This window comes from Aspergillus sydowii (assembly GCF_001890705.1).
Source record: "Aspergillus sydowii CBS 593.65 unplaced genomic scaffold ASPSYscaffold_8, whole genome shotgun sequence".
Lineage (NCBI taxonomy): Eukaryota > Fungi > Ascomycota > Eurotiomycetes > Eurotiales > Aspergillaceae > Aspergillus > Aspergillus sydowii.
This window is the reverse complement of record NW_024467866.1, coordinates 543,926-568,825: the sequence shown is the minus strand read 5'-3', so window position 1 is coordinate 568,825 and position 24,900 is coordinate 543,926. Positions and strand designations below refer to the sequence as shown.

The window sequence follows — 24,900 nt, the reverse complement described above, 5'->3', positions numbered from 1 at the left end:
TAAATAAATTGGGGAGCCAAATGCTGCCCTCTCTCCGCGGGACCGCGGTCGTGGGCCCTTGCGGGTCATCCACCACAAATCGCGGCCTGAGGCTGCAATGCGCCGCAGAAGTATACGCTCGATCTGCTCTCTGCAGTCGACCTTGAGTAGACATTTAAACTTGCTCTTGTAAATTATCACGAAATATAGACTTATAATTTTGTAGCATAGAAATGTGAGAGACCCCATTCCGAATCTGACGGGGTCCGCGACGCATTCAAAAGGCTGGTGAAGAACTTTGTGATGTTAATCTTTTAGAGACCAGTTAACAAGAGAGGAGTGGTGATACCGACACCCTGGGCTAGGCAAACAGTTAATTCTGACATTGGGAGTAGCCAAGCAGATATGTTAATAATGCTAGAGAGCTGAAAGCCCCAAAAAGGCAGCCGGTTATTCACGTGACGTCATACGGATGCCAGAGGGACTAACTTCGAAGGTAACCAGGTTCTCTAGAGCCGACTCATCTATACAGCATGTAATAACCGAACAGTATCACTCATTCAAAGGGGTTTCTCCGTAGTCTGGGAGAGCTGGTCGGTGGTATACTCAGCGGCAGGTCAATGATGCCATAAACGGTTTAGGTGGGAGTGAGAGCAGCAGTGGATCCGTGGGCGACAAGTCCAGATAAGGTCAGCGGAACGGTTGATCTTCCCAACCCATGAGCTCCCTCCAGCTTCCTATCTTTTCTACGTCCGTCGTCAAGCTCTATTGATCTTGATAATCTGCATTCTGGCCGCCGGGATGGATACGCGACAGCTTATCGATGAATCCAAGGGCCCACACTCTCGATCGGTGGCCTTCAATACCGATAACTCTTGCTTCTCCGTCGGTTTGGATACAGGGTTCTGCGGTTGGTCAAGCTATTAGATATATCTCATGCGCGCGCGAAATGACTGCTGACCCATGAAAGTCCTCAACGCCAACCCATGCGACCTCAAGGTGTCGAGAAGTATGTGCTTTGTTGCAGTTACCCTTCTTTCCGGGATGCCCTGATCTCTGACTGTCCATAGATTTCGGTGCCGGTATAGCTCTCGCCGTCATGCTCGGTAAATCAAACTACCTCGCCCTCGTCGGCGGCGGGAGACGACCTAAGTTCCCGCAAAATAAGGTGCGCTGGCCCTGTGATTGGACCTCAGGACCTCTACTCACAAAAGCACTGCAGCTGGTTATCTGGGATGATGCGAAGCAGAAAGCCGTCATCACTCTGGAGTTTCGCACGTCCGTCCTAGGCGTCCGGTTATCAAAGTCACGTATTGTCGTCGCTTTGCTTAATAGCATTCATACTTTCGCGTTCTCTACCCCGCCCGAGAAGCTCTCGGTTTTCGAAACAACGGATAACCCCTTGGGACTGGCATGTCTGGGCCAGAAACTGCTGGCCTTTCCCGGACGGTCCCCGGGACAGGTCCAAATTGTCGAAATTGAAACGGGGAATGTTAGCATCATACCTGCTCACAGTACCCCACTACGCGCGATGACTATGAGTCCTGATGGAGAAGTCCTTGCAACAGCTAGCGAAGCGGTAAGTTCACAAATTGTTTCAATATGATATTAGTTGTTGGCTAACTAATCATCCCAGGGCACCTTGGTACGGATATTCGCGACGAGCAACTGTGCGAAAATGGCCGAACTACGACGCGGAATGGATCACGCCGTTGTCTTCTCACTTGCCGTCTCACCGTCGAATAACCTATTAGCCATGACATCTGACAAGTCTACCCTTCACGTCTTTGACCTTCCACATCCACGCAATGGTCCATACAGTCAGCAGCAATCATCATTGGACGAGGAGCGATTGAATAAAAAGTGGGGTATTCTTGGAAAGATACCGCTACTCCCGAGGATGTTTTCTGATATTTATTCATTCGCAAATGCGCATTTTGAAATGGGAGAAGAAGGCCCGGGTTCAACATATGCACCACCTTTGGGCAGTGTATTAGGACGACCTATGAAAGGTGTGATAGGTTGGTCCGATGACAATACCATACTCGTCGTCAGCGCCGGTGAAGACGGGAGATGGGAGAAGTTTGTCCTCTGTGACGGCGAAGAGGGGAAACGATACTGCATAAGAGAGGGCTGGAAGAAAGTTCTGGGAGGCGGAAGTTGAAAGGACATTCCTCAGATGTATTCTGAAACCAGGTGATCAAACGAACTGATAACGCGGGAGTTGTCCAGAGTCATATCTGGTGGAGCTGCCTCGCACTGGTACAACCAGGCAGGAATATTCGGAAAAGGTACGGATATTTGTCAGAGATGGCGGCAACGGTGTCCAATTCAGGCCCTACCAGGTGGTGGCCGTCTAAAATCCTTTGACATCTGGTCTGATGACCTGCGAGCCAGTCCAGGCAACGATGATGGCGCACGTCATTGCAAGCTTTCAATTGATTCGTGCGGTTGGAAACACTTATCGACGACGATCATGTCTATCCCGCTCCCGACGGGATCCAGGTGATCGAGATCGCTCTGCAGACCTGTCCCTGTGAGACCTATCCCGTCGAGATCGCTCTTTATAGTCACGGCTGCTCCTCTCTCTAGACCGCGAACGGTCCTCGTCACGTCTGTGGCGGCGGTGGTGATGACGAGAATGGCGACTTGATCTCTCTCGGCTGGAATCTCGCCGCCGCGAGGACTTTTCCTTTTCTTTCCTTGCCTCCAGTGCTCGAGCCACTTCTTCCCGCTTCTCCTCAATGAGAAATTCCTTCATGGGATCCTCCTCGTCATGATTCTGAATTAGCTCCTGTAATTCGATCTCTTCTTTCAGCAGTTGGCGTCTAGGCGGTTCCCTATCTTCACTTTGGCCCTTCCTCTTTCGCCGCCTTCTCTCATCGTCCGTGTCGCTGTCGGCCTCTGTGTTAACAGTATCTCCCATTAGCTTAGCCACGTTGTTTGTATCCTCTTCTTCATCGCGCTTCTTGTATCTCGTATGGTCCACACGTAGCATCCTGCCAAGGACAGTCGCTCCGCCGAGATTGTCAACGGCGAGATCCGTACTGCGCTGATCTTCATACTTGAGAAATGCAAAGCCTCGGCTCTTTCCCGTCTCTTTGTCGCGCACTAGATTTACGTGTACTGGCTCGCCATACTGAGAGAAAATAGTCACGATATCACCCTCGGAGAGATCGAAAGGAAGACCACCGATATAGATGTAGGCTGTGTCGCGATAGTCGGCGTGCCAGGAAGCTTCGGGAGGACTAAAAATTGCGCAATGTAAGCAAAAGGCAATTAAGATCACAATGGGGAAAGAGATACGTACATGGCATGCTCTAGCTCGCGCTTGTTCAGCGCCTGGACTTGGCGGATATTGTTCATGGCGCCTTTTGTTTGCAGATCTGGAGGGAAGGGAGAAGTCCAGTCGAGAGCTTCTGCTGGTCACATCGCTGGTATCGCGCATCACGTGATTTGATTTCCCAAAAGAGATATTTGGGGATGAAGGAGTGTTGTGGATCCAGGAGCGAGAGGACATAGAACAACAACTACGCCGTCGCCATGCTGAGCATTTTGATTTCAATGTTATGCACTGTGTAACGCTACGAACCCCGAACCCCGCCAGGATTCTACGTTTACGCCGTCCCGATCTACAAAAACCGCAATCTTAGGCCATTCAATCTTCAAACACGTCCCCTGACCTGTTCCGCTTCCGCTTCTCCCCCGACACCCACCACCCTTCCACCCTTGATCCACGCGTCAAATTCGTTAGGGCCGTGAATACATTGTCCAGAAATACTTTGGAATGGTCTGTGCAGACTGAGCGCGGTCAGCTTTGGACAGAAAATGTCTACATCAAGTCAAAATCCGCGGACAAGATCCAGCACAGGAAACAACAGTCGACCGTCCAGCAAAGATGGACAGAAGAAGAACATTTGGTCTTCTATGCTGGATAGTGCTGCAACCGGCAAGCGATTACCTGAGAAGAACCTTTTGATATTAGGTGCGCCCGTCCTTTGAGCTTTACTGCGGGTCGTTGCTAATCCTCCCGCGTCTTTTAGGAGGTACACCCGAAAGCCAGAGAGAGTTTCTGGAAGCATATTCCGCAGATACTTCGGATTCTAGCACATCGAATGAGAAACGGAAGGGTAAATCGCCGCCAGTGGCCAATCAGTTTGCCTTGGGATACACGTATCTAGACGTGTTGGATGCGGACCAGGAAGGTAAGTAGGCGGGGTTTTCCGCCCAACCTCGACCTCCGGCCAGTTAGAAGTGGTACTAGATACTGAGACTGTTTCTTCCTTATAAGATACGTTGGCGCGTGTTTCCGCTTACCTTCTCTCCGAACCATCGTTATCATTCGCACACCTCCTTAAACCTCTTTTAACGCCTCAGTCCATTTCCGAAACCTCTGTTGTTATCCTACTTGACTGGTCCGATCCATGGACGTGGGTAAGGCGACTGAGAGAATGGGTCCGCCTCTTGCGCCACGTTCTTATCTCGCTCGATGACGAAACCAAAGTCGTGATGGAAGAGAATATGACACAGTGGAGGGAGCGGAAGAAGGGAATAGATGCCACTTCAACAGGATCACAAGCAGCTAGCTCCGGAGCCGTGGTTATAGGTCCCGGGGAATGGGATGAAGGACTGGGCGTACCCCTGTGTGTGGTTTGCCAAGGAGTACGTATTCTTCAATACCTAGTTGCGGCCTAGTTGCGGGGAACAATTGCTGACATTAATGCCTTCAAATAGACTGACAAGATGGAGAAGTTGGAACGAGAACATGGCTGGCATGAGGAGGAATTCGACTTCATTCACCAATTTATGAGAACGTTACTGGTAAAACGTACGGTTCCCGGGCAAGGCAACCCTGAATCAACCTCTAACTGGCTACAGATGGCGCGTCCCTGATATACACGAAGCCTTTCCAGGCGAATAACCTACACAGCGTACTACACTCCTCACTCGGCATACATTCCCTCCTCAAAAAGCTATCTCTCAAAGCTCAATTTATTGAACGCGACAAGATTTTAATACCTACGAATTGGGATTCATGGGCCAAGATTCGAGTTATCCGAGAGGGATCCAATTTAGAGGGCATATCAACCGCTTGGTCTATCGAGATTCAAGACCCACCTGAGCCGCTTACCAACGGGAATGACGAAGCCCAGGAGGAGGGTACCGCCGAAGAAGATGACGGGACGAGCGCCGTAAAGATATACGAACAGGCCATCAAAGACCCCAAGCGGAGCACCTCGATCGCATATCCGGGAAATCAACAAGGCGGGAACAAAATCGAGGTTGATACAACTGATATGCAGGGCTTCCTCACCAAGCAGCTAGAGGTTTTGGAGCAGTTGAAGATTGAGGATGAGAAGGACCGGGCAGCCAAGAAGGCACCTCAGCTGGAAATGTCTCCACTAGAGGATAACAGCCGGGTTAACGAACATATTGGGCCCGTGCAGTTCAACATGGGTGGTATTCAGGTCGATGCGGATGATATGCTCCAAAAAATCAAGGTACACTCTATCAAAGCCATCTTACTTAGTGGGGAAGGGTACTAATACACATCGCCAACTGTAGGACCGAGAAGCCAGTCGATCCCAACGGAAGGATCCCGTTTCCTCGCCAGGAGACGAGAAAGCACACAACCAAGCACTGGCGAACTTCTTTGCAGGTCTAGTTAAGAAACCCGGAGGCAGTCCCCGCGGAAGCCCGTCGGTATAACGCATGCGAATCGGATCGAACAATCTCTCTGCAATTTCGCTTCCCTATGTTGGATGTACGTCGGAAGGAGTTGGACTCAGTTGGTTTGGTTCCGTTTCTCATCTCCATTGCAAGTGACTCGCTCTCCTGTAGCCGGCGCCACCCCGTGCAAATGGCACAGGGATATGGCAGCCCGTACATTTTCACTCATTCAGTACATACCCCCAGTACGTATCTTTTTCCTTTTGATTATGGTTAGCGTAGATACCTTTTCTAGTACATTGTCATGGGAAGGGGTGATACCTATGTCATTTAAGTCTGCCGCATTTTGTCAGTGATAATCATAATCTTCCAATTCGAAATACTTAGAATAATTTATTGTGCCTTGTGATATATATAGTATATGAAATCTTATTAACGTGATGTGATTTTATATGAAAAACTCGCTTTTATTGCCACACTATAACACTATTAGCTTAAACATGAAGTTTTATATATATTGAAACAGGCAAAGTTGAGCCTGTTAACCCAATCGCCAACCCATCATATCGATTTATTCACCACAACATCTTCTCGATCGTCGTCTCCCTATCTATCTATCGAGAGAAATATATATTTATATATATATTCAAATACTTACCAACCCTCCCAAACTCTATCCGGCAACACAGTCCTCATAATCTTCCAATGCTCCAATGCTGTCCGATCCTGAAACTTATGCAATGCGTCAACGCCCTTATCATACAAAATTCTCTTACCACCCTTCTCCACATACTCAAACCTCGCCGCATCAACCTCTTGCCTCGGGACGAGATATCGGGCGCGGAACCGACTGCCCAGGAAATCAGCCGGAACGGGGTCTCGGAACGTCAGCGGGGTCAGCGGGTCTTTGGTGCAGAAGATGACCATGTTTGTGAAGTCCATTCCAATTTCGGAGTCGGTTTCTTCGCGGTAGAGGCGGCAGGTTGGGAAGATGGATTTTATAGTTCGGATGGAGAGGCCCGTTGGGTAGAGGCTGATGTCGCCGGCATAGTTCTGTTGGGGTTCGGTTAGTGTTTGCTTTTTTTTACACGGGAAGAGAGTGCGTACGATGGCAATGACTCCGTCGTCCTTCAAAAGGGCGTAGAGACCGCTGATGAACTCGTACGTGAAGAGCTCGACGGGCTCAGCACCCCCAGTGAAGACGTCGTGGACGATATAGTCATATTGCTTCGGGGGAGAGGATTTTTGGCTCTTTTGGATGAAGGCACGGGCATCATCGATGACGGCGGTGTGGTTGGACGGCAGACCGAAGTATTGGCCCGCGAACTTGTGGACGACGGAGTCAATCTCGACGATTGTGGTGTCAATGCCATGGCTGATCAACGCGCCCGGTGTCGTTCCGATTCCGAGACCACTGGATTGAGGTGAGCTGGTGCTTTCTTGAGTGTTAACTGGAATAGTGGGGGGAGTTACATGACGAGGGCATTGCTACCGGCGTCTACGCGGGGAGTACCGTGGGCTGTCTCAACAAGGCGGACGGCCTCTAGCATGGTAAACACTGCGTAAATGGGGTCTTTGACGGCCGGAGGGTTGTAGTTGTGGCGCTTCTTGACCCATTGACCTCCGAGGAGACTGTGATCGCACCTCATAACGCGGAAGCCTTCCTCGAGATTGTCCAAAACGGAGACATAGCCAGTCGTGGAATCCTGGCGGTCCAAGAGGGCAAAGCCTTCCTCGACAAGAGCAGAGTTGAGAGATCTAGTTGTATATCCCAATGGCAAGTGCTCGTTGGAGGTGAGAGAGAAGAGAAGAGATGGAATAGCCAAGAGAAGAAGCTTGGATGGGACTGCAGCAGCATATAGAATCGGGACCAAGATCTGAAGACCAGCGCGACTGAGCAAGACGGTCGATCCAATGAACTTGGAGAGGAATGCTTTGACCAGATGCTCGCCAGCAGAAAAGACGACGTAGGAGCCGAGCAGGGGAATGTGCTCTGCCACTAGATCACCGTGTCGACTGAGGTCCAGACCGGACTGCACCAGCTTACCAGCGCTGGCCACGGAAATAAAGACTAGAGGATATAAACCAAATATCTCTGTAATGATGGGGCCAGCAGGGTTCCCGAGCGCCGAGGTCTGTTGAGTGACGAAGTACTGTAGTACAGGCAGCCAAAAGGCCAGGACGGGAACAGCATAGACAGCGTTCCGGCCGGACAAATTATGGACAATGTTCTTCGCAAACCAGCCCGCTACACCTGCGATTCCGACTCCGTAGCCGTGAAAGAGATGGGACGCGGCCGACCCATATACAGGAGCCAGAGTCAACAGAAAAACGACCGAGTAGAATGCCGTAAGGACCAAGAGGGCCGCACCGACCGCCAGCTGCCTGGTCGTATCTTGCTGGTAAATGCTCCTAAACGGGGCCATGGCTTCGATTCAAATTCGATCAAGCTCAGGAGTTTTCCTAACAGTTGTCAGTTCTAAAATTTAGTGTCCATAGAAGAGCTGTCAAGCTATAGTGCCAAGCAGAGACATGAAACAAACAGGAGAGCTCTTACATGTCCTTTTCAATTAGCAGCTAGTAGACAACCACCATACTAAGAGTAGGTGCAGACAAAAATACCAGTCCAGACTCCTGTCTTTATTCCAGTCTGACTCGTGTAATTGATGCTGTGAGCGGAGTTGAAAAGCAGCAAATTTGCCGCCCGCTTCCGACTCGACTAACTTCCTTCCCCATTTGCATCATCGACATCGACAACTCAAACCCACCCATTAATCAAACCACCACCACCGACACCATTATGCCTCTCTTTCCAATGGGCACTGGCGTCCAGAACGATCAACTATCTATCGGAGAAGATGCCAAAGCCCCATCCCTTTCCGCGATTCCCCGCGCAACTCAGATCAAAAACCGCCGCAAGCGCTATCTAGACCTCCATCCAGAGTATTTCTCTGCAGACCTCGAGCTAGCCGGTCCGCGCGCTCTATCTCACCATCTTCCTGGCTGATCGTATTTCAAATATAATGCCGTTTTTTTTTTGATATCGACTGCCAGGTCATCCTATCCGTAGGAGAGAGCTAATACCCCATGCAGACCCGTTACTCTACGACCGCCTGATCCGCCGATTCCAGACACCCGCGGAGCGCGAAGCTGAGGGTCGCGCAAAAGGATTCTCTGGTGTCCTACAGGCAGATCTGCTCCGATCTGAGGCGAAAATGGACGCGTTGAATCACCCTGATCCCCACGCGATGTTTACTTATGCCCGTGGTCCGAATGGGGAGATCCTGGCGGAGGATCGCGATGAGATACCTGGAAGCAAGGAGGAGGGGGAGAAGGCGTGGCGATGGGAGATGACGATGCGATTTCTCAGAGGGGAGGATACAGACTTTGATTATACGGTTGTGGATGAGAATGCGGAATTTGATGATTTGCAGGAAGAGCAGGAGCGGTATTTCGACGATGAGGAGCCGGAGTGGGTGGTCGAGGGCGAGGGTGATGTGAGAGCGCGCTTGCAGGGGGAGACTGGAATTCAGGATTTCTGATAGTTACGGGTCTGATCCTTGGATCTGTACTTATCTTCTGGCTCACTAACACCCCGATTTGGCATGAAGTCTGCGTTCTGCGAACAACCCCCTTGTTGGCTTAGCCACGCGTTCGTCACTGGGCCCTGTGCGTTTTGGATGGGGAATAACTCCGGACCACTCTCGCGCCGAACAGGGCCATCTGCCACCTCGATCTCTGCCACATCCCCTGTTGATACAGCTGGTGAATTCAGACCGGCAGCCACGAACAAAGGGTGCAAAGGCGTCTCTGATACAACCCTTTGCTCAGACGATGGAGAAGTATCGAAATGAGGCATTGTTCTCCAATGACCAGACCCACCTGCTTCGATAAGGATTGCGCATACATATACCCAGCTTTTGCACTGCAGACTCAGTTCTATGATGCCTTTGAGACCAGATGCTTTGAAAGTCTTGCTAGGTCAATTGTCTATCGGGCAGGTTGAAAATTCCCGAAATATACCAAAGGTTTCCGAAGTTCAACATCGGCTATAACGTATTGTTATACGCCATGTGAAATGTACATGATCTCACGACCCTTCATGGCTCACAGAGCGACAATGTCGTATATACTCTTATACGTAGTAGACCGCGCGATAATTCCAATCCAAGAACCCCAGAATACGCCTAATGATGCCCTCCCAAGAGCTTCACCGCTGTTTCCCTGAGTTTGAACTTCTGAATCTTCCCACTCGCCGTCTTCGGAAGCGCATCCGTCGGCTCAAGGAAGAATATGTACTTCGGGACTGTTCCAGCGTCAGCAACCCACCCAAGCAAACACTCAGAACATGGGACAAGAGAGAGAGAAAGACATACCAAGATGTGAACTCAACTTCTCCCTAACAAACTCTCTAATCTCATTTCCTGTAGCAGCCTCATCCTCCTGATGTTCCTTGGCGATAATAAACGCGGCCACAACCTCCCCGTAGCGTTCATCGGGCACACCGACGATTGAGACGTCCGCGACACCGGGGAACGTCAGTAAACAGTTCTCGATCTCGAGCGGGTGGATGTTTTCTCCGCCGCGGATGATAAGGTCCTTGATTCGGCCTGTTATGCTGATGTATCCGTCCGGGGAAAGAGATGCTTCGTCGCCGGTCTAGATGGTTGCTTATTAGCTTGGCTGGGTGCATAGTAGTGAGTGAGAGATAGAGTGGATGAGGAGGACATACATGCATCCAGACTTTCCCATCTTTATCACGGAGCATAACCAGATCCGTCTTGACGGGGTCGCCCCAGTATTCCTTCATCAGGAGATATCCGGACACAGCGAGTTCACCGCGGGTATTGATGGGCAGGATATTATTATGGTCCGAGGGGTCAACGACCTTTGCCTCGACATGGGGCATGAGGCGGCCGACAGTGTTGATGCGTTTATCGAGGGGGTCATCTGTCGTGGTCATCGCAGAGACGGGGCTTGTCTCTGTCATGCCATAGCAGATGGTCAGTTCTGTGAGGTTGAGCACCTTGTGTAGCTTTTTCATGAGTTCGGAGGGGATGCTGCTCCCCGCTGCGATTCCGGTGCGGAGATGCTGGAACCCTTCGTATGGGATTTCGCCCGATTCAAGGAGACCGAGTTCCTCGAGGAACATTGTGGGAACGCCGTAGAGGGCTGTGCATTTCTCCTCCTGAACAGCCGTGAGGGTTGCGCGGGCGTTGAAGGCCTCGGTTGGGAAGACGATAGCGGAGCCGTGGGTTGCTGTGGCCATGTAGCCTAGGACGGAGCCGAAGCAGTGGAAGAGGGGTGGGGGACAGCAGACGGTGTCGTGTGCTGTTAGGCGCATTCTGTCGCCGATTTGGGCGCCGTTGTTGAGGATAGAGCGGTGCGTGAGACAGGCTGCTTTGGGCATTGCGGTTGTGCCGGATGTGAACTGGATGTTTACGACTTCTGACGGGGAGAGGTTTTGAGGAGGCAGGGCCTGTCCGTCTGCAGTGTTGGAGGATGTGATGGAGGTGTAGGGAGTTAGGCTTTTGAAGGCTGAGGTGTCGACGCGCCCAGTGGAGTTCTCCACGAGGATTATATTCTGTAGTGTTGGGACGAGAGCGGACTCGAGCTTTGACTTTTTGAGGTCTTGGACGAGGTGTTTGAGGAGAGGTATGTTGCTGCGTGGTTCTCTCCGGGGGAGGTTTGATTCAGAGCTGATGATCATATGGCTTGTCCCAAGGTGGCTCAGAGCCGCGACTACTTGGGTCGCATTGAAAGACGGGTTAATTGGTACCTTGTTACGTTAGATGAATTCATAGAAGTTGAAGCTGCATATCACCTACCAAGATAGCACCAAGCTTGAACAGAGCATATGTCACCTATAGGGCTCGTAAGCATTTTTCCAACTGATACAATACCGCAACATACAGTTGCATGCTCCATTGAATTCCCCAACATAACTCCAACGCGGTCTCCTTTCCGGACTCCCACAGATTCCAACCCTCGCGCCAGTGCATTACTTCGAGCGTCAAGGTCGAGGTAGGTGGCTCTATCATTCTGGTGCTTGGAGATGACCCTGGTCTCGTTAGCTTAGAGTACCGAGTGCATTTTGACAGAAACGCCGTGTAACAAAGAAACGAGTGGAAGGCAACCAACGCTGTTCTGTCCCCATAATTATCGACGATACTGGCAAAATGCTCTCCTATCGTAGATTCGAATAGCGGCGGCTATAGACTGCGTCAGCGGTATGAACAAAGAGTTCGCATTGAGAACCGAGGTCATTTGTACCTCTGTCGGACCACGCGCATAGCTTTGAGTAAGTAGACCGCGCCTAGTTGCTAAGAGAGCCCGCGAGAGTGGTCCAAAGGTGGCTATCCTCGGGAGTCTTCCCCGGAGGATAGCAGTGGAGCAAAACATGGCTGAGCGNGACATGGGCGTTATTGATTGATAGTATGTTCCATAGCATTGTATATTCCACGGAGTTTGAACAATATCCGGTCTCAGACGGCCTCGATATGAACAGTGGCCTCTGCAGGTCTGGTGTGTTGTTGTGTGCCACAAGGAATGTTATACTCCGCAATTCGGCAGATGTTCGCGTCCGATAGTGACGGGCTGAAGACAGTGGTAATATTAGGAGTACTATAGGGCTTAGTAGGTATTTCCCTACCATGCCAATGGACAAGAACGTGTTGGAAGAGGAGGAGAGAAGGGCTAGAGGTCTAGAGGTCAATGTAAGGGAGAGATTGCGGGGAATCTCCTCACTTGGTCCGGCTGCCGAAATGCGGGGTCTACACTACAACATCACGATCAACATCATTAATTCGTTCTATTCCGTCTTATTGTCTACTTCTCTGCCTACTAACACAGTTTGCCTCTCCACACATGCACTCCCGATGGGCCCAGTAATCACTCCCATAGTTGATCGTGAGATCCTCAAAGGGCGCAATATCACGTCTCGCCTCCACCGTCATGACCGTTCTCCTCCCAACAGTCCGATAGTTGAACTTCGTCGACGCCCGGCAAGAATGCGCAATATACCGCGTCCAATTTCCATATTTGCGCGGCGAGATGATCGCAAGAAAGTACTCCGGGTCAGTCTTCGATGCATGCATCAGCGAATAGACATGGTCACCGTCGTAGTCAGGATGATGAAGCTCTCCAACAAATTGACCCAGGATATCGCCCTTCTTGAAGCTCGTCAACGCCCGTACCCCAGTACCAGTTAATGGCCGATCAACTAGCTCAATCAGGCTCCCAGCCGAGAAATCAAGGACACAGTCGCAGATATCCTTAGACCCGCAGAGATCACAATCCCCATCATGTGGTATTCGGGTCGTCGGGTCTTCAAGCCTCCCATCCTCCTCCCAGTTTCTTGGATCGAAAACTGATTCATCGATATGAGCCTGGGGCGTCCCTTCAAACATCGGCCGCCGCACCTTCTTATCCAGAGTCTGCACGACATGATGCGGATGCTGCCCCCACATCTTCCGAACAGGTCGCAGCTCGGAATCAAGCTCCGGTATGAGCTCCAAATGGGCATATTTCAGCAGCTGCCCACGCCAGTCCAGATTACGGGACCGCGCGAACACTTCTATGCTCCATTGGTTCTCTCGCATTTTCTCTAGGAATTCTGCCCAGATCACGCTGTGGCGGATTTCCCGACAGGCACGCCGGAATCCCTCTGCTGTCATGCAGATCGTGAGCATCTTCCAGCCAAATATCGTGACAAACTCTTCTAGACGTCGGATTGTTCCCCTTGGATCGAAGTAAACTTTGGGGCCGGAGCCGTCGTGAAGATTAGTATCAGTATCGCGGTTTATAAACCGCCCAACGACCCGGTCAAGCAGGTCACTACTCTCACGGAACTGCAGCCGGTACTGGGCTACAGTTTCAGCGGTGGGGTCCAGTCTGACATTACCGCGGAGAATACAGACGTAGTTGATGTCGTAGTATATCGAAGCGAGGATATCGCTGACTAGCTTCGACACTTGGTCTTGCATTTGCGGTGGGTATGCTGCGAGAATACGCTTTTGTTTCTTTTCATAACGTTGATATTCGGGGTTTCCATCTGCTGATGCATCTTTGCGAGCTCGTTTCCGGCGTATGGGTAGTCCGTCTAAGAGAGATTTCGCGGGCGTGGATCGTAGTTGAGGCATCTGGATCGTGTTGTATATTGTAGTTGATTTAGGAATCAACCCACCAGGAAACCTGGGGTATGCTGATGACAGGACACCATTATTAAGTAGCCAACCTCATGAAGAACTAATAATAGTAAATTGAGAAGACTTGACAATGAATCCTTTATCCTACCTTGTCATTATTCAGTATCTTTGTTATGGTCTGTTCCCTCCCTTTGTTGGTTTCAGATACTGACGAGCGAAGAACTAAAAGGAGTCTAAGAGCAACTTTCTTGAAATGATTTAGTTTAGATTGTAACAGAAGTCCAGTGAATTAAAACAGGTGGCAGAGTAGTAGTAAGCGGTAAAGCCTTCATACTCGCAAATTCACCCCTGCATCACCTAGAGTATCTTTCGAGCTATAGTACCTTTAGTTATATGCCTGTATAAGTCTTTTTTCTTCATCCCCATCCACAGAACCCGACAGCAACAGTGACAAACGCAATAGAACTCAACAGCATTATCCCAGCGCCCTCTCCACCAACCCGGACCGCCCCGTTCCCACCACCGTTATCACCATCAGCTTCACGCTCCCCCTCAGCCGAACCAGCTTTTCCAGTCTCTTTCGCTCGCTCCTCAGGCTCAAAGCCCACGCAAGCCGTCGGAAGATCCCAAGCCGTACTCGCCAGAACCGGCGCCACCCCGCGCGTATCGTTAAAGTCCATAAACCGCACATCGTAGCTCGCAATAACACCCACATCCAGTTCCACAGAGGGAACGAGGTGTGTTGCGTTACCGACGTCACCAGAATCAGCACCAGAATCAGAATCAGCTGCCACGGGATCGCAATTCTCATCGACACCGGTAGCATGGGAAACATTCAGCGACAGGCTCGGCATGCTAACGAACGCCCCAATTCCGCCGTCGATATTGACGTTTAGGGCATCGAGACCTGTGTTTATGCCTAGCAAAATTTGGGGTTGGAATGAGATGCCCAGTGCCATGGAGGATATGGTTGTTGAGGCTGAGAAGGGGATTTGGTTGAATTTTGTGTCCGAGCTGGTAGGTTTCGGTGTCGTTAGTTAGGCTCGCTTCTGGATATGCAGGTGTGTTGTGTACTCACAAGCCGGTTATTGAGGATTCGTTGAATTCGGGGATTTTTATATGGATTCTGGAGTCGTCAGGGACCTGCGATCGTTAGTAACCCAAGGACCTAGAAGTGATTAGGCAGTTTTACTGTTGCGTTGAAGCCATAGGAGAACCCGACATCTCCCTCGATGTCTGCCGAGATGATGATATTAGGCACTATCTGAGGTCCAAAAGTGAGAACACCTGCAATCTAGGTTAAAAGAGTTAACAACCACCCAATATTGGTGCATAGTATGTGACAATGAAACCTACCTGGAAAGGTACAAGAGGGATAGTAGGAAGCGGTACACTGAACTCGATCAGAGGACCCTCAGACTCGAGCTCAAACTCCAGCTCAATCTGTGAAAACATCCGTTTGACCAGAAGTTCAACGCTACTGTTTGTGAAAAACCCGATCGCCTCGTCTAACTCCAAATCGTCGTCTTCTTCGGCGGTGGCATTCTGTCCTACGTTGAACTGGCCTTGGGAGAGTCGGATGTCACCCCGAATGGCGCACGTTTTGCAGCGTACAACGACTGGGAGATCCGGTCTGTTCAGGTCAGTTGATATGTCCTGAGTATATTTAGACCCTCATACTTACACGACGTTGTCGACGAGTGGCGCATCTATCGGATAGATCTCTAGGCCGGTGTGACGCACATTAAAGACCGCATTTGCTGACGAGTTGAGTCCATCAACATCAGAAGGGGCTGCAGGGAACGATTGCGTAGGCGACGGGGTCTCCTCTCTTTTGACTGGAGTGGCGACACGTTTTTGGATCTCTGATGGATGTCTGCGTGAGAAGGACACTCTTGTCGTGGAGAATGCCTCGTGCCAGTTCATTGGCACTATATCGAGAGTACCCATGTGGTGTGCGGGATCAATGCGGACATCTGTTACTCTGGCGGATCATTAGTATTTTGATGTACTCTATCCTTAGTCGTACTAGTTGAACACACCGATGCGCAGACCGGTCCCCCTCGAGATCGCAGCCGTCATGGGAGGTGACGACGACAAAATCATGCATGCCCTTGATTTCCGTATTGAACCTCTCCTCAGCAGCTGCAGACATAAGATTGAAGTGTATCTTGGACTCTGTGCAGACAATATTGTCGAACTCGCCATCCAACTCCTCCAATGCAAGTATAGGCCATCGTGATTCCACGTCGAGGGTCGTTGAGAAGACCGATTCTTCCTCCACATCCTCGGCAGCATAGTCAAAACTCCTCTTTCGTTGGAATAAAGGAGCTGTAGTCTCTGCTCGGGCCTTGAGCTTCGACGAGAGTGTCCCTGCAGACAAGCGCTTCGGCTCTGGGGCATCCAGCACTTGATAGCGAGGGCTTAAGCTTGGGCTACTCGCATGGACAAGAACAAAAGACAGCAGAGTGATAAATGCAATGAAGAGAAACATTTTCGATGGCATTGAGTACCGCTATCCGGCTCCAAACCTCCTGGAGAGAAGACATGATGGCAGTCGGGCCTCACCCCCTATTTATCGACTAGACAAGTCTCTGGCACAAAGACGCGACATATTTTGGACCCTGTAACCCAACCCCAGCCGTGTCAGCTGTGTGAATCTTAGCACAGACCGCGCCAACCGTGACGGATAACAAGGGTTTTTGCAGTTTGTCCAGTCTAGTCAGGACGGCCTGGGGCCGTTCCTGCGGCCCCCATGCAGGGGTACACAAACCGGCAAACTAAATACGAACAAACAAAGGCGCGAACTCCCACAGCCTCGTTTGCTGTGAGACCCTCATTTCCAGATACACGCAAGTCTCAGCCTCGTTTGCTGTCTCGAAAACCTCTAACTCCCAGGTACATGCGCGGTCGAGCAGCCGGGGCTTCTGAAAACGAAGCAATTGTCAACGCAGTTGGTTATTGACAATAACATCAATGCCAGAAGTCCAGGCCTTCAGGTTCTTGACCTGAAAGCCGGGACGGTCCGCATTTCTGGGACGGTTGCAGTCTTGCAGGCTCTCCGGCTGAAACAACTATACCAAAACCTCCTGGCCCCCAACCCAACTTGTTGCACTGCAGATTCGACACAGGGTGTCGTTTCACCTTCCACCCATGATCCATAATCCATGGCCCGTGAATACGAGACGAGAGTATGTGAAGTGAGCAGTTGCCCGCGGACCTCCCACCTCGGAGATCGGACTTCGGAGCGCCAAGCGGGCAAGGTCGGGAAATTGGAGTGATATCATTGGCCTCCGCTCATTACATCAACCGGCGCCATGCCTGTTCCAGAACAATCGTCTCACCTGACCTGTTTCTAAGCAGAGTCGCCACAAATTTACGCGGATCTGATAAGAACCGACGTCAACTCCTCTGCCTCCATCATAATACATCTCCCCTCACTGGTATTCATCAACCCATCTCTATCAAACTACAAAAATGCAATCCATCAGAACTGCTCTTCGTATGACCAGCGCGATCCGCCCTGGCATCGCCGGTCGCAACATCGTCCCCCCTTCCATGGTCAGGGCCTACCACGAGAAAGATATGTGTCCACGCCCCTTTCCCTCGGTTATGTTCTGAAGGCTAACATCCTCAAACTGATCGATCACTACTCGAACCCCCGCAATGTTGGCGCTCTGAACCGCAAGTCCATCGATGTGGGCACCGGTCTCGTCGGCGCCCCTGCCTGTGGCGATGTTATCCGACTCGACATCCAGGTTGATGAGGCGACTGGAAAAATCACCGAGACCCGTTTCAAGACCTTCGGCTGTGGTTCAGCCATTGCTAGCTCAAGCTATCTGACCACGCTGTTGAAGGGCAAGACCTGTGCGTGTTTTCCGGGCTTTCCGATATGTGTAAGAATTGATGACTGACTTGTCGATTAGTGGAAGAAGCTGCCAAGATCTCTAACACAGATATCGCCTCCGAGCTCTGCTTACCACCTGTCAAATGTGAGTCTCCTATGGAAATCTTCCGACGATATAGTTTGTTCGCTAATGTCGACATCTTTTAGTGCACTGCTCCCTCCTTGCCGAAGACGCCGTCACAGCCGCCATCAAGAACTACCAATCGAAGAGAATCACACCGGCTACAGATCTTTCCGGAACGGCGAAGGAAATCCCCAAGGAGGCCATGCAGGCATAAATTGATAGTTAATCGTTGTTGAGCGGAGTTGTTGCTGTTGATATACCTTGTTTAAAAGTCTCAAAACTCCGATGAATCGATGGAGCTGGGTGCTATATTTTCTTGGGAGTTGTACTTTACTAGTCTTTAGTCTTACGGTCGTTTTCTCTTCAACATCATGGCGTTAGTGATTAGATTCCCAATACGATAAAGATGAAAACACTCGACTTTGTGGTGACTGATCTGTACTGTCAAGATTAAGCACGGAATCGTATTCTTAAGATATCGGATACCCGCCACTTAGTTAACCAAGCGCCTGCGTTAGACGCTCGAGCATTTATGCATATCTTAAAACAAGCGTTCGATCCTTATCAGATGGAAGCTAAAGACATCATACGATGTTTCGGTCGACTCGCCAGGGGCTGAGCCGCTGGGGCAAATCCGGGGACCAGGCGTGACCCAGCGCTTAACGCACGGCCTCGAAGCATTCAAATGGTAGGCAAATAATTTTTTAAGGCCTGAATTCTTGTTGAATTGGCCGTATGATTGGCAGACACGCTCTCTGGGTTTGTGGGAAACCAGGCGCCGAACTGGGCGCCGACCGTTGCAGCTTTTAAAAATGCTCTGACGGTGAAGACCGATTGACCATACAAATTCGATTCTTTATAAATCATGGGCGAGGCACCCAGTACACAACCGAAAAAGGGACCATGATGTCAGCGTCCAGTGTCAACGGGTCGACCAGAATTCGACGATGATCCTAATTATTGTCACGAGTCGCTGCCCTGAGTGAATTCTGCATTATTATGAAAGAAAACAGTGCTGCCTCTCCACGATTGACTCATAATGAGCCACCGTTGCAACTGCGACATCAGCCACACACCCTGTGCCAGCGGTCGGGGTCCCAATGCGGAATAGCGTTCCGTCGGGGTCCCAAAAAGGGCATGGCGCTATAATGAAGGCTGAGAGGTCTGAGCCTCTAAGGCATCCCCCGGCCCTGGATGTCGAGCTTCGTCTTTTTATTATTTCCCATCATCACTTCTTCTCCGAGTGAGCGAGTGTTATTTCCGTGCAGCTTTGCATCTCTATTATCCCTGTCAAAGCGCGGCCATTGTGACTGATATCGAAGCTCACTTTCCAAACTTTGAGCATCCGCCCCGCTATCGATTATCAGCCTCAGGCCTACACTTCAATTGCGCCAGACAATATACAATTCCAAGTTGTGAACCCTGAAATTTTCTGTACCATGTCTGCAGACCATTTGCTCTACCCAATCGACTTCTCCAGCCACCAGGATGAGTGGCTCGAGTTCGACAGCCTGTTCCAGCTCCCCTCGGAGTATCTAGACAGCAATCCCACCTCCGTGCAATCTATATCTCCGCGCGACCTCGACCAGTCGTTCACCGATACTGACTTTCTGAACTGGGAATCGGACCCCGCTATGTACTCGCAGGCCATGTTCCCCGAGTACACGGGCTATGAAGCTCCAGTAGAAGGGCTGGACCCGTCTGCGTTGGACTTCCAATCGTTCATTGACCCCAATGCGGTTCTGCAGCCAACATCTCAAGACCAGTTTGTCGACGCTGGTTTCGAGAGCGCTTGGCTTCCTGAGGAACAGGACTTTGGGACACCCTCTTCTTTCCGGTACATGGTCGAGTCGCAGGCGGCTCTGGACACCCGTTGCTTCTCGCAAAAGGAGAAGCGACGGGATGCTTCAATTGCTTTACACTTGCAGCGCTTCCAGGACACTCCATCAAATAACTTTCTTTCCTCTCCTAACTGGTCTGAGTCCTCCCTCGATGTGACGCAATATGAGCGTTCCTCCACAACCTCTACTACCCCTCCTGTCTCCGATTCGCAAAACTCATCTTCGCCCGTTTCTGCATCGGAGCCTGGGGCTGGCTCAATGCAGATGGTGTTGGATCTCAACATGAACACGACTACCAATGTGCCAAAGAAGCAGAAGCCGAGGTCAAGGGCTCAGAGAGAGAACTACATCAAGGCTAGGAAGTATGGAGTCTGCGAGAAACATCGCAAGCAGCACAAAAGGGTAAGCCATTGTGCACCTTGCAATCATATAACATTTTATTAACAAACATGAAACAGTGTAACTGCCTTGAGAAGGCTGCTGCTGCTGCGGCAGCAACTTCTCAGCTCAATGTTAATGCTTCACGTGCCGACTCCAGCACGCTAGCCCACTTGCGCACCAACCATGAGAGAATACTGGCGACCAAGTCGTCGCTACAACGCTCTGTCCATAGCACGGCAGGCTCTACGAATGTCGATCCACTAAGACCACCGACGCGACCTACCCGGGTACCGCATCCGGATCTGTCTCCTACCCAACGGTTGGCACCAGCCGGCGGCCGCGACCAGGTCACGGTGAGACAACCGGTAGATATGCGCAAACCGAATGTATCACGCACGCTACCGGTACAACCATGCGTTTCACCTACAAACCACAACAGAGGCACCGGCTTCCGCGACCAGTTTACGCAGAGACAAGCGGTAGATATGCTCAAGACGAATGTATCGCGCATGCTATCTATACAACCATTCGTTTCGCGTACACGCGACAATAGAGCCGCCGCACAGAACACGCAATCGCTTGTTACAACAAACGGAGGCTTGCTGAATGTACCAGATCTCTATAGAGATAAGCGCAGCCAATCTGTGCAACAACACACGCCTGCGCAACAATTCACCAGACCACAGTCCACCAGACAAAGATCCGGCGATCAACAAGTTCGCCAGAGCATCCGCGATTTGGTTGACAGACTGCCGGTTGGCAGTCGCGGTACATTGAATGTGCAGAGATCTGGAGTTGCAGACTATCCTCTCCTAGAATGCGCAAGCACAATTGTCCGCAAGGCCGCGGCCTTGTTTTCTTTCTGGAGAGACTCATTAGCTACTTCGTCAGTGGCAGCCTCAGTCTCTTTCCTTGGTCGTGTTGCAGTGTTCTCTTCCAAGCTTTATATGCAATCTAGGAAGGGAATGGGTTTCTTGTGAAACCTCCCCAGCGGTGGGCGATAAAAATTTGATCGAATTGCAGTTCTCTTATGTTTTGGTTGGTTCGATATACTCTAGTGGGTTGGTTGTGAAGTCTTAGCGAAGTTTCCTATACCTATGTGGTATCGTTGTTCGTTCATGCATTTTTGTCGAGCATATTTCGAGTTACTCGAGTCCACTAATAGATCTGTGGAATTCGTGACTATTTATACTGTTATTATCTATTGATTCTACCCAATCGTAAATTGTACAAAAGATTTTACCTCGTAAAGTATGTGTTGGAAGTCCGCCAGGGCCGCTAAGCACAGAGCCGCGATCTCCCGGACAAAGTCTACTTCTCCAGTTAGTCTACTGAGATTCTGGACCCCTGGAACATCAGACGAAATTCTAGACTTCAATTTATACCTTCATTACTGCCCAAGTTAACTCCCCGCACTCACCAGGCATTCCCGCTCCCACAACATGGCCAACCCAAACCCAACCACAGACCACCAGCCTTCCAGCTTCCACTTCCACTTCTCAACGGTCCCCGGCATATTCCTCCAGGACGATCCCACCACCGACCCCAACACATTCGACTATGTAAGTCGCTCACAGCCCCCCACCAATACCATACCGGTATATAGAGAGAATTAAATAATCTCATCTGGCGGAATCGCCTTCTAGGTATCCTCCAACTTCGGTCTCATTGACCGCACTTACCCCTCCGACCCCGCAAACGATCCCGAACTCGAAACAACACCAAAAACAAAGACACAATGGCAGCGTCTAGACTCATACATCGCCGAGCTCAATGGCGCTTCACCGGGCGAAATAACATACAAACTCCTCATCCTGGGCCGCCACGGGCAGGGCGTACATAATGTGGCGGAGTCACGATACGGGACTGCGATGTGGGATGTACGTAACAGCCCTACCTACCTGCCTACTATTTAGAATCCCAGACTAATGCATTATGTGACTATTGCACAGTGCCGCTACTCCCTCCTCAATGGCGACGAACACGGCAGCTGGTTCGACGCCCCGCTCACAGATCTCGGAATCGAACAAGCGCGCACAGCCAACAGGGCATGGAAGACACAGATCGCGAACGGGATTCCGCCGCCGCAGTCTTACTACGTGAGTCCGCTGATGCGGTGTTGCGAGACCGCAAGAGTTACCTTCGAGGGGACTAAGCTACCTGGGACGGAGCCTTTTCGGCCTCTTGTTAAGGAGGTATGACTGCCACCTTCCACTCTTCATCGAGTGGCTTTATAAGAATGGGACGAGGTGGAATCTTTGGCTAACAACAAAACTAAACGTCTAGCTCCTCCGCGAAACTCTAGGGCTACATACTTGCGACGCGCGCTCATCCAAGTCCGCCATCCAGGCTGCTTACCCGTCATATACATTCGAGCCCGGGTTCAGTGAAGAAGACCCATTGCACAAGGATGATTTGCGAGAGAGTGATTCTTCGCGCGACGCGCGGTTCTATGAGCTGCTGGGCGATATCTTCGCACACGATAAGAATAGCGTGTTATCATTAACCGCACATTCCGGTGCGATTTCAAGTATTTTGAGTGTTGTTGGACATAGGAAGTTTACTTTGGAGACCGGGGGTGTGATTCCTGTGCTTGTCAAGGCGGAGAGGAGGGGTGGTGAGGCCCCGGCGAGGGAGATTGAGCCTTGGTTTCCGAGGCCAAAGTGTCCCGGCGAGGCATGTTAGATGTTAAAGTTAGAGTTAGACAAGAACTTGGTTATGTAGTTTATATTTCGTAGTGTACATAGGTGAGCTCTGGACAATTGTGTGGGTAAAATGCCAGTGAAAAAGAGAAAGATGCTGATCCGGCCCAGGCGGAGTGCTCCCAAAGATGTAAATAATACAAAACGCCAGAGGAATACTACTATAGTATAACTTTAACCATGGCTCGAATGAACAGACAAACATGGCGGAAATCACCAGCTGTAGTACTGGTTCTGCTGCGTGATCGGACGGTCAGGCAGCTGGGTCCAGAGCCTGGCCTTGCGCTTGCGCAGTTCCCTGGCCTCGCGGTCCTCCCATTCACGGATTCGTGTCTTTTCCTCCTTCAACACAACCGATAGAGACGTGTATGGTGGGCGGAGCATGTTGATCTGTCCCCTAGCCCGGTGGTCGTAGTCGATGCCGTATGGCCCGCGGTTCACCCACGCCTGAGAGATGTAGATAGACGTAGGATCGGTGATTACCTTGCGCTCGCCATCTTTGAGAGTGATCTTAATAGGCTTCGATGGCTGTGCTTCCTCGCCAGCCTGTACAGCACCTAGGCCCATACCCGAGCGGACAACGGCAACGTTCTTCGCATGCTTAAGGTGCTCCAAGACATCCTTTGCGGCCTTTTTCTTGCTGAACTGCATCTGAAGGATGGCCTCGTCGATGTTCTTCCCAGCAATCTGGCGAGCCAGCGGGCCCAGCTTCTTGATCGAGGTCTTGAACCAATGTGACTTGGAGAGCGACTCACGCTCCGTACGCATGATCTGTTCCGCCTTCGAAAGACGGCCGCGGCCACGCAGCTCGCGGACAACCATCTTGCGCTCCCACCGAATACGCGCCTTCGGACGCGGATCCAGCACTGCCTGCATGTTCGCTCTGTTCCTTGCCTCTACCGATGCCTGCGGCTCAGTCTCCCCTCCCTCCGCAGCTGGGCCTTCCCGCTTGCGTCCAGCTGGCGTTCGGCCAGAGGCCATTAGCTTGGGAGCAGCTTCATCCTCGGCGAAAATCGAATCGGCGCTCAGGCTACCTTCTCGCTTGAGGGGGGCAGACTGCCTGCGGACGGTAGGTTTCGCGGCGTCGGACTTTCCGCCAAAGATGAAGTTTTTGATCGAGGAGAAAGCAGAGGGTTTAGAATTCGTCTCAGGCTTGTTACTGGGGGTGTCGTTGTTCCCTTCGGCTCGACGGATTGGTGTGCATGTGAGGGTGCGGCGAGGGACGTAGGTGATGCCGGTCCGGGCTGAAGAGTGTGTCAAGACCAATTCGGGTGGAAATTATGTCAAAATACTTGAGAAGACTTACCTGACCGTATCATTTGCCCGTAGGGATGTAGAGCGCCCATCGTAGCCATGGGGGGACAAGCAACTGGACAACCGGCTGGAGTCTGCTACGGGATCAACAGGAAAAAAGTTGAGTGTTGGCGGTGCACAGTTGGCATTCCAAGTGTGCCGTAGTTCTTGTCCAATCCCTGCCTGAGGCAGAACAATCATCAACACCAAATGCAATCCTCCTTCCAATCAACTTGCTTTCTTCATATTTAATCTCTTGGTTCTCGAATATTGTCTCTTTTAATAGCTCACCGGTCGGGCCCCGACGTTTGATCTGGGGAAGCGCCCAAAGCACCCCGTCTGTTTTCCTCGCTTAGATTACCTCATGGGCTCCTCCAGCTGCGAGACACGTCAACCCGATTGGGAATTATGCTTTCGCGATGCTTAAGCTCTGCCCACACCTATGATACAATAATATACGACTTGCGCGATACGATGGGGCGAGCGCCCGGGAGAACTGCTCGGGAGAACTACTCGAGTCGGTAGAAAATAGCCTGAAACCCAGGCAGGGCTCCATCGGTGTAGGGAGTTGTGGACCAGATATGGCAGTGCAGAGTACCGTCACTGTGGCAGGGCTTAAGAGACTAAGTCTGTGCGCTTGTCTTAGGTTTCTGCTCTTGCAGGGCCCAGAGCTCAGCGCTAGTGTAGGCCGCAGAAAGGAGTAATTATTATCATTGTCGCTGCACTGGCGCAGAGGTATGACGTAGTGAAGCAGAATTTGCAGCAAGTACTCCGTAATTGAGGACGCATCGTCAGATCCTCGGCTGGCGCATCAAGAGATACGAAGCGACGGCCTGAAACTGCAAGGACGAGCACTCCAGAGTTGGAAACGTGTTGTGGTCACCGAACGGGAAACACGCCAGACTATCATCCTCAT

At 51.0% G+C, this 24,900-nt stretch overlaps 12 protein-coding genes across 12 annotated transcripts; 6 read left to right on the top strand and 6 right to left on the bottom strand.

Moving 5' to 3' along the window:
• Window positions 1-780: 780 nt before the first annotated feature.
• On the top strand, window positions 781-2,143 carry ASPSYDRAFT_59427 (phosphatidylinositol-3,5-bisphosphate binding protein HSV2; the record flags this gene model as incomplete). Its single annotated transcript, XM_040849695.1, has 5 exons — window positions 781-889; window positions 950-988; window positions 1,050-1,147; window positions 1,202-1,558; window positions 1,616-2,143. 5 exons carry the CDS (start codon window positions 781-783, stop codon window positions 2,141-2,143), a joined length of 1,131 nt encoding a protein of 376 aa, XP_040700807.1.
• A 297-nt stretch (window positions 2,144-2,440) lies between these two features.
• Window positions 2,441-3,345, bottom strand: ASPSYDRAFT_91303 (uncharacterized protein; the record flags this gene model as incomplete). The annotated part of the gene is made up of 2 exons (XM_040852465.1): window positions 2,441-3,227; window positions 3,290-3,345. 2 exons carry the CDS (start codon window positions 3,343-3,345, stop codon window positions 2,441-2,443), a joined length of 843 nt encoding a protein of 280 aa, XP_040700806.1.
• On the top strand, window positions 3,330-6,083 carry ASPSYDRAFT_47269 (dynein family protein). Its single transcript, XM_040847403.1, has 6 exons — window positions 3,330-3,964; window positions 4,023-4,184; window positions 4,271-4,641; window positions 4,714-4,807; window positions 4,858-5,480; window positions 5,545-6,083. Exons 1-6 carry the CDS (start codon window positions 3,808-3,810, stop codon window positions 5,686-5,688), a joined length of 1,551 nt encoding a protein of 516 aa, XP_040700805.1. The 5' UTR covers window positions 3,330-3,807; the 3' UTR covers window positions 5,689-6,083.
• ASPSYDRAFT_1108995 (spermidine synthase) lies at window positions 6,073-8,309 on the bottom strand. Its single transcript, XM_040839919.1, has 4 exons — window positions 8,207-8,309; window positions 7,123-8,112; window positions 6,757-7,063; window positions 6,073-6,702 (listed from the first exon to the last, which is right to left on the bottom strand). The coding sequence occupies exons 2-4, from the start codon at window positions 8,073-8,075 to the stop codon at window positions 6,304-6,306; spliced, it is 1,659 nt and encodes a 552-aa protein (XP_040700804.1). The 5' UTR covers window positions 8,076-8,112; window positions 8,207-8,309; the 3' UTR covers window positions 6,073-6,303.
• A 140-nt stretch (window positions 8,310-8,449) lies between these two features.
• ASPSYDRAFT_155692 (uncharacterized protein) lies at window positions 8,450-9,191 on the top strand (the record flags this gene model as incomplete). The annotated part of the gene is made up of 2 exons (XM_040842484.1): window positions 8,450-8,621; window positions 8,743-9,191. The coding sequence occupies 2 exons, from the start codon at window positions 8,450-8,452 to the stop codon at window positions 9,189-9,191; spliced, it is 621 nt and encodes a 206-aa protein (XP_040700803.1).
• A 645-nt stretch (window positions 9,192-9,836) lies between these two features.
• Window positions 9,837-12,051, bottom strand: ASPSYDRAFT_154927 (putative AMP-binding enzyme; the record flags this gene model as incomplete). The annotated part of the gene is made up of 7 exons (XM_040842409.1): window positions 9,837-9,955; window positions 10,026-10,308; window positions 10,382-11,428; window positions 11,478-11,513; window positions 11,563-11,710; window positions 11,791-11,861; window positions 11,923-12,051. The coding sequence occupies 7 exons, from the start codon at window positions 12,049-12,051 to the stop codon at window positions 9,837-9,839; spliced, it is 1,833 nt and encodes a 610-aa protein (XP_040700802.1).
• A 386-nt stretch (window positions 12,052-12,437) lies between these two features.
• ASPSYDRAFT_1108382 (SET domain protein) lies at window positions 12,438-13,981 on the bottom strand. The gene is made up of 2 exons (XM_040839916.1): window positions 13,945-13,981; window positions 12,438-13,852 (listed from the first exon to the last, which is right to left on the bottom strand). Exon 2 carries the CDS (start codon window positions 13,788-13,790, stop codon window positions 12,471-12,473), a length of 1,320 nt encoding a protein of 439 aa, XP_040700801.1. The 5' UTR covers window positions 13,791-13,852; window positions 13,945-13,981; the 3' UTR covers window positions 12,438-12,470.
• Window positions 13,982-14,212: 231 nt separating this feature from the next.
• On the bottom strand, window positions 14,213-16,290 carry ASPSYDRAFT_91298 (putative GPI anchored protein; the record flags this gene model as incomplete). Its single annotated transcript, XM_040852464.1, has 6 exons — window positions 14,213-14,810; window positions 14,875-14,939; window positions 14,989-15,090; window positions 15,153-15,429; window positions 15,481-15,780; window positions 15,839-16,290. The coding sequence occupies 6 exons, from the start codon at window positions 16,288-16,290 to the stop codon at window positions 14,213-14,215; spliced, it is 1,794 nt and encodes a 597-aa protein (XP_040700800.1).
• Window positions 16,291-16,963: 673 nt separating this feature from the next.
• Window positions 16,964-17,981, top strand: ASPSYDRAFT_33139 (putative iron-sulfur cofactor synthesis protein (Isu1); the record flags this gene model as incomplete). Its single annotated transcript, XM_040845054.1, has 4 exons — window positions 16,964-16,987; window positions 17,309-17,663; window positions 17,723-17,788; window positions 17,851-17,981. 4 exons carry the CDS (start codon window positions 16,964-16,966, stop codon window positions 17,979-17,981), a joined length of 576 nt encoding a protein of 191 aa, XP_040700799.1.
• A 1,225-nt stretch (window positions 17,982-19,206) lies between these two features.
• Window positions 19,207-20,969, top strand: ASPSYDRAFT_155851 (uncharacterized protein; the record flags this gene model as incomplete). Its single annotated transcript, XM_040842499.1, has 2 exons — window positions 19,207-20,010; window positions 20,067-20,969. The coding sequence occupies 2 exons, from the start codon at window positions 19,207-19,209 to the stop codon at window positions 20,967-20,969; spliced, it is 1,707 nt and encodes a 568-aa protein (XP_040700798.1).
• A 462-nt stretch (window positions 20,970-21,431) lies between these two features.
• ASPSYDRAFT_155645 (phosphoglycerate mutase family protein) lies at window positions 21,432-22,674 on the top strand (the record flags this gene model as incomplete). Its single annotated transcript, XM_040842477.1, has 4 exons — window positions 21,432-21,551; window positions 21,636-21,869; window positions 21,942-22,184; window positions 22,276-22,674. 4 exons carry the CDS (start codon window positions 21,432-21,434, stop codon window positions 22,672-22,674), a joined length of 996 nt encoding a protein of 331 aa, XP_040700797.1.
• A 230-nt stretch (window positions 22,675-22,904) lies between these two features.
• Window positions 22,905-24,054, bottom strand: ASPSYDRAFT_133982 (mitochondrial 54S ribosomal protein uL22m; the record flags this gene model as incomplete). The annotated part of the gene is made up of 2 exons (XM_040840660.1): window positions 23,998-24,054; window positions 22,905-23,935 (listed from the first exon to the last, which is right to left on the bottom strand). Exons 1-2 carry the CDS (start codon window positions 24,044-24,046, stop codon window positions 22,905-22,907), a joined length of 1,080 nt encoding a protein of 359 aa, XP_040700796.1. The 5' UTR covers window positions 24,047-24,054.
• Window positions 24,055-24,900: the final 846 nt, after the last annotated feature.

Bases quoted from the DNA above. Each gene is read 5' to 3' on its own strand.
- ASPSYDRAFT_47269 (XM_040847403.1), top strand. From the start codon at position 3,808: ATGTCTACATCAAGTCAAAATCCGCGGACAAGATCCAGCACAGGAAAC. The intron at 4,185-4,270 runs GTAAGTAGGCGG...CTTCCTTATAAG, and splicing joins GTTGGATGCGGACCAGGAAG to ATACGTTGGCGCGTGTTTCC. The intron at 4,808-4,857 runs GTACGGTTCCCG...AACTGGCTACAG, and splicing joins GAGAACGTTACTGGTAAAAC to ATGGCGCGTCCCTGATATAC.
- ASPSYDRAFT_1108995 (XM_040839919.1), bottom strand. From the start codon at position 8,075: ATGGCCCCGTTTAGGAGCATTTACCAGCAAGATACGACCAGGCAGCTG. The intron at 7,064-7,122 runs GTAACTCCCCCC...ACCTCAATCCAG, and splicing joins GGTAGCAATGCCCTCGTCAT to TGGTCTCGGAATCGGAACGA. The intron at 6,703-6,756 runs GTACGCACTCTC...GAACCCCAACAG, and splicing joins ACGACGGAGTCATTGCCATC to AACTATGCCGGCGACATCAG.
- ASPSYDRAFT_1108382 (XM_040839916.1), bottom strand. From the start codon at position 13,790: ATGCCTCAACTACGATCCACGCCCGCGAAATCTCTCTTAGACGGACTA.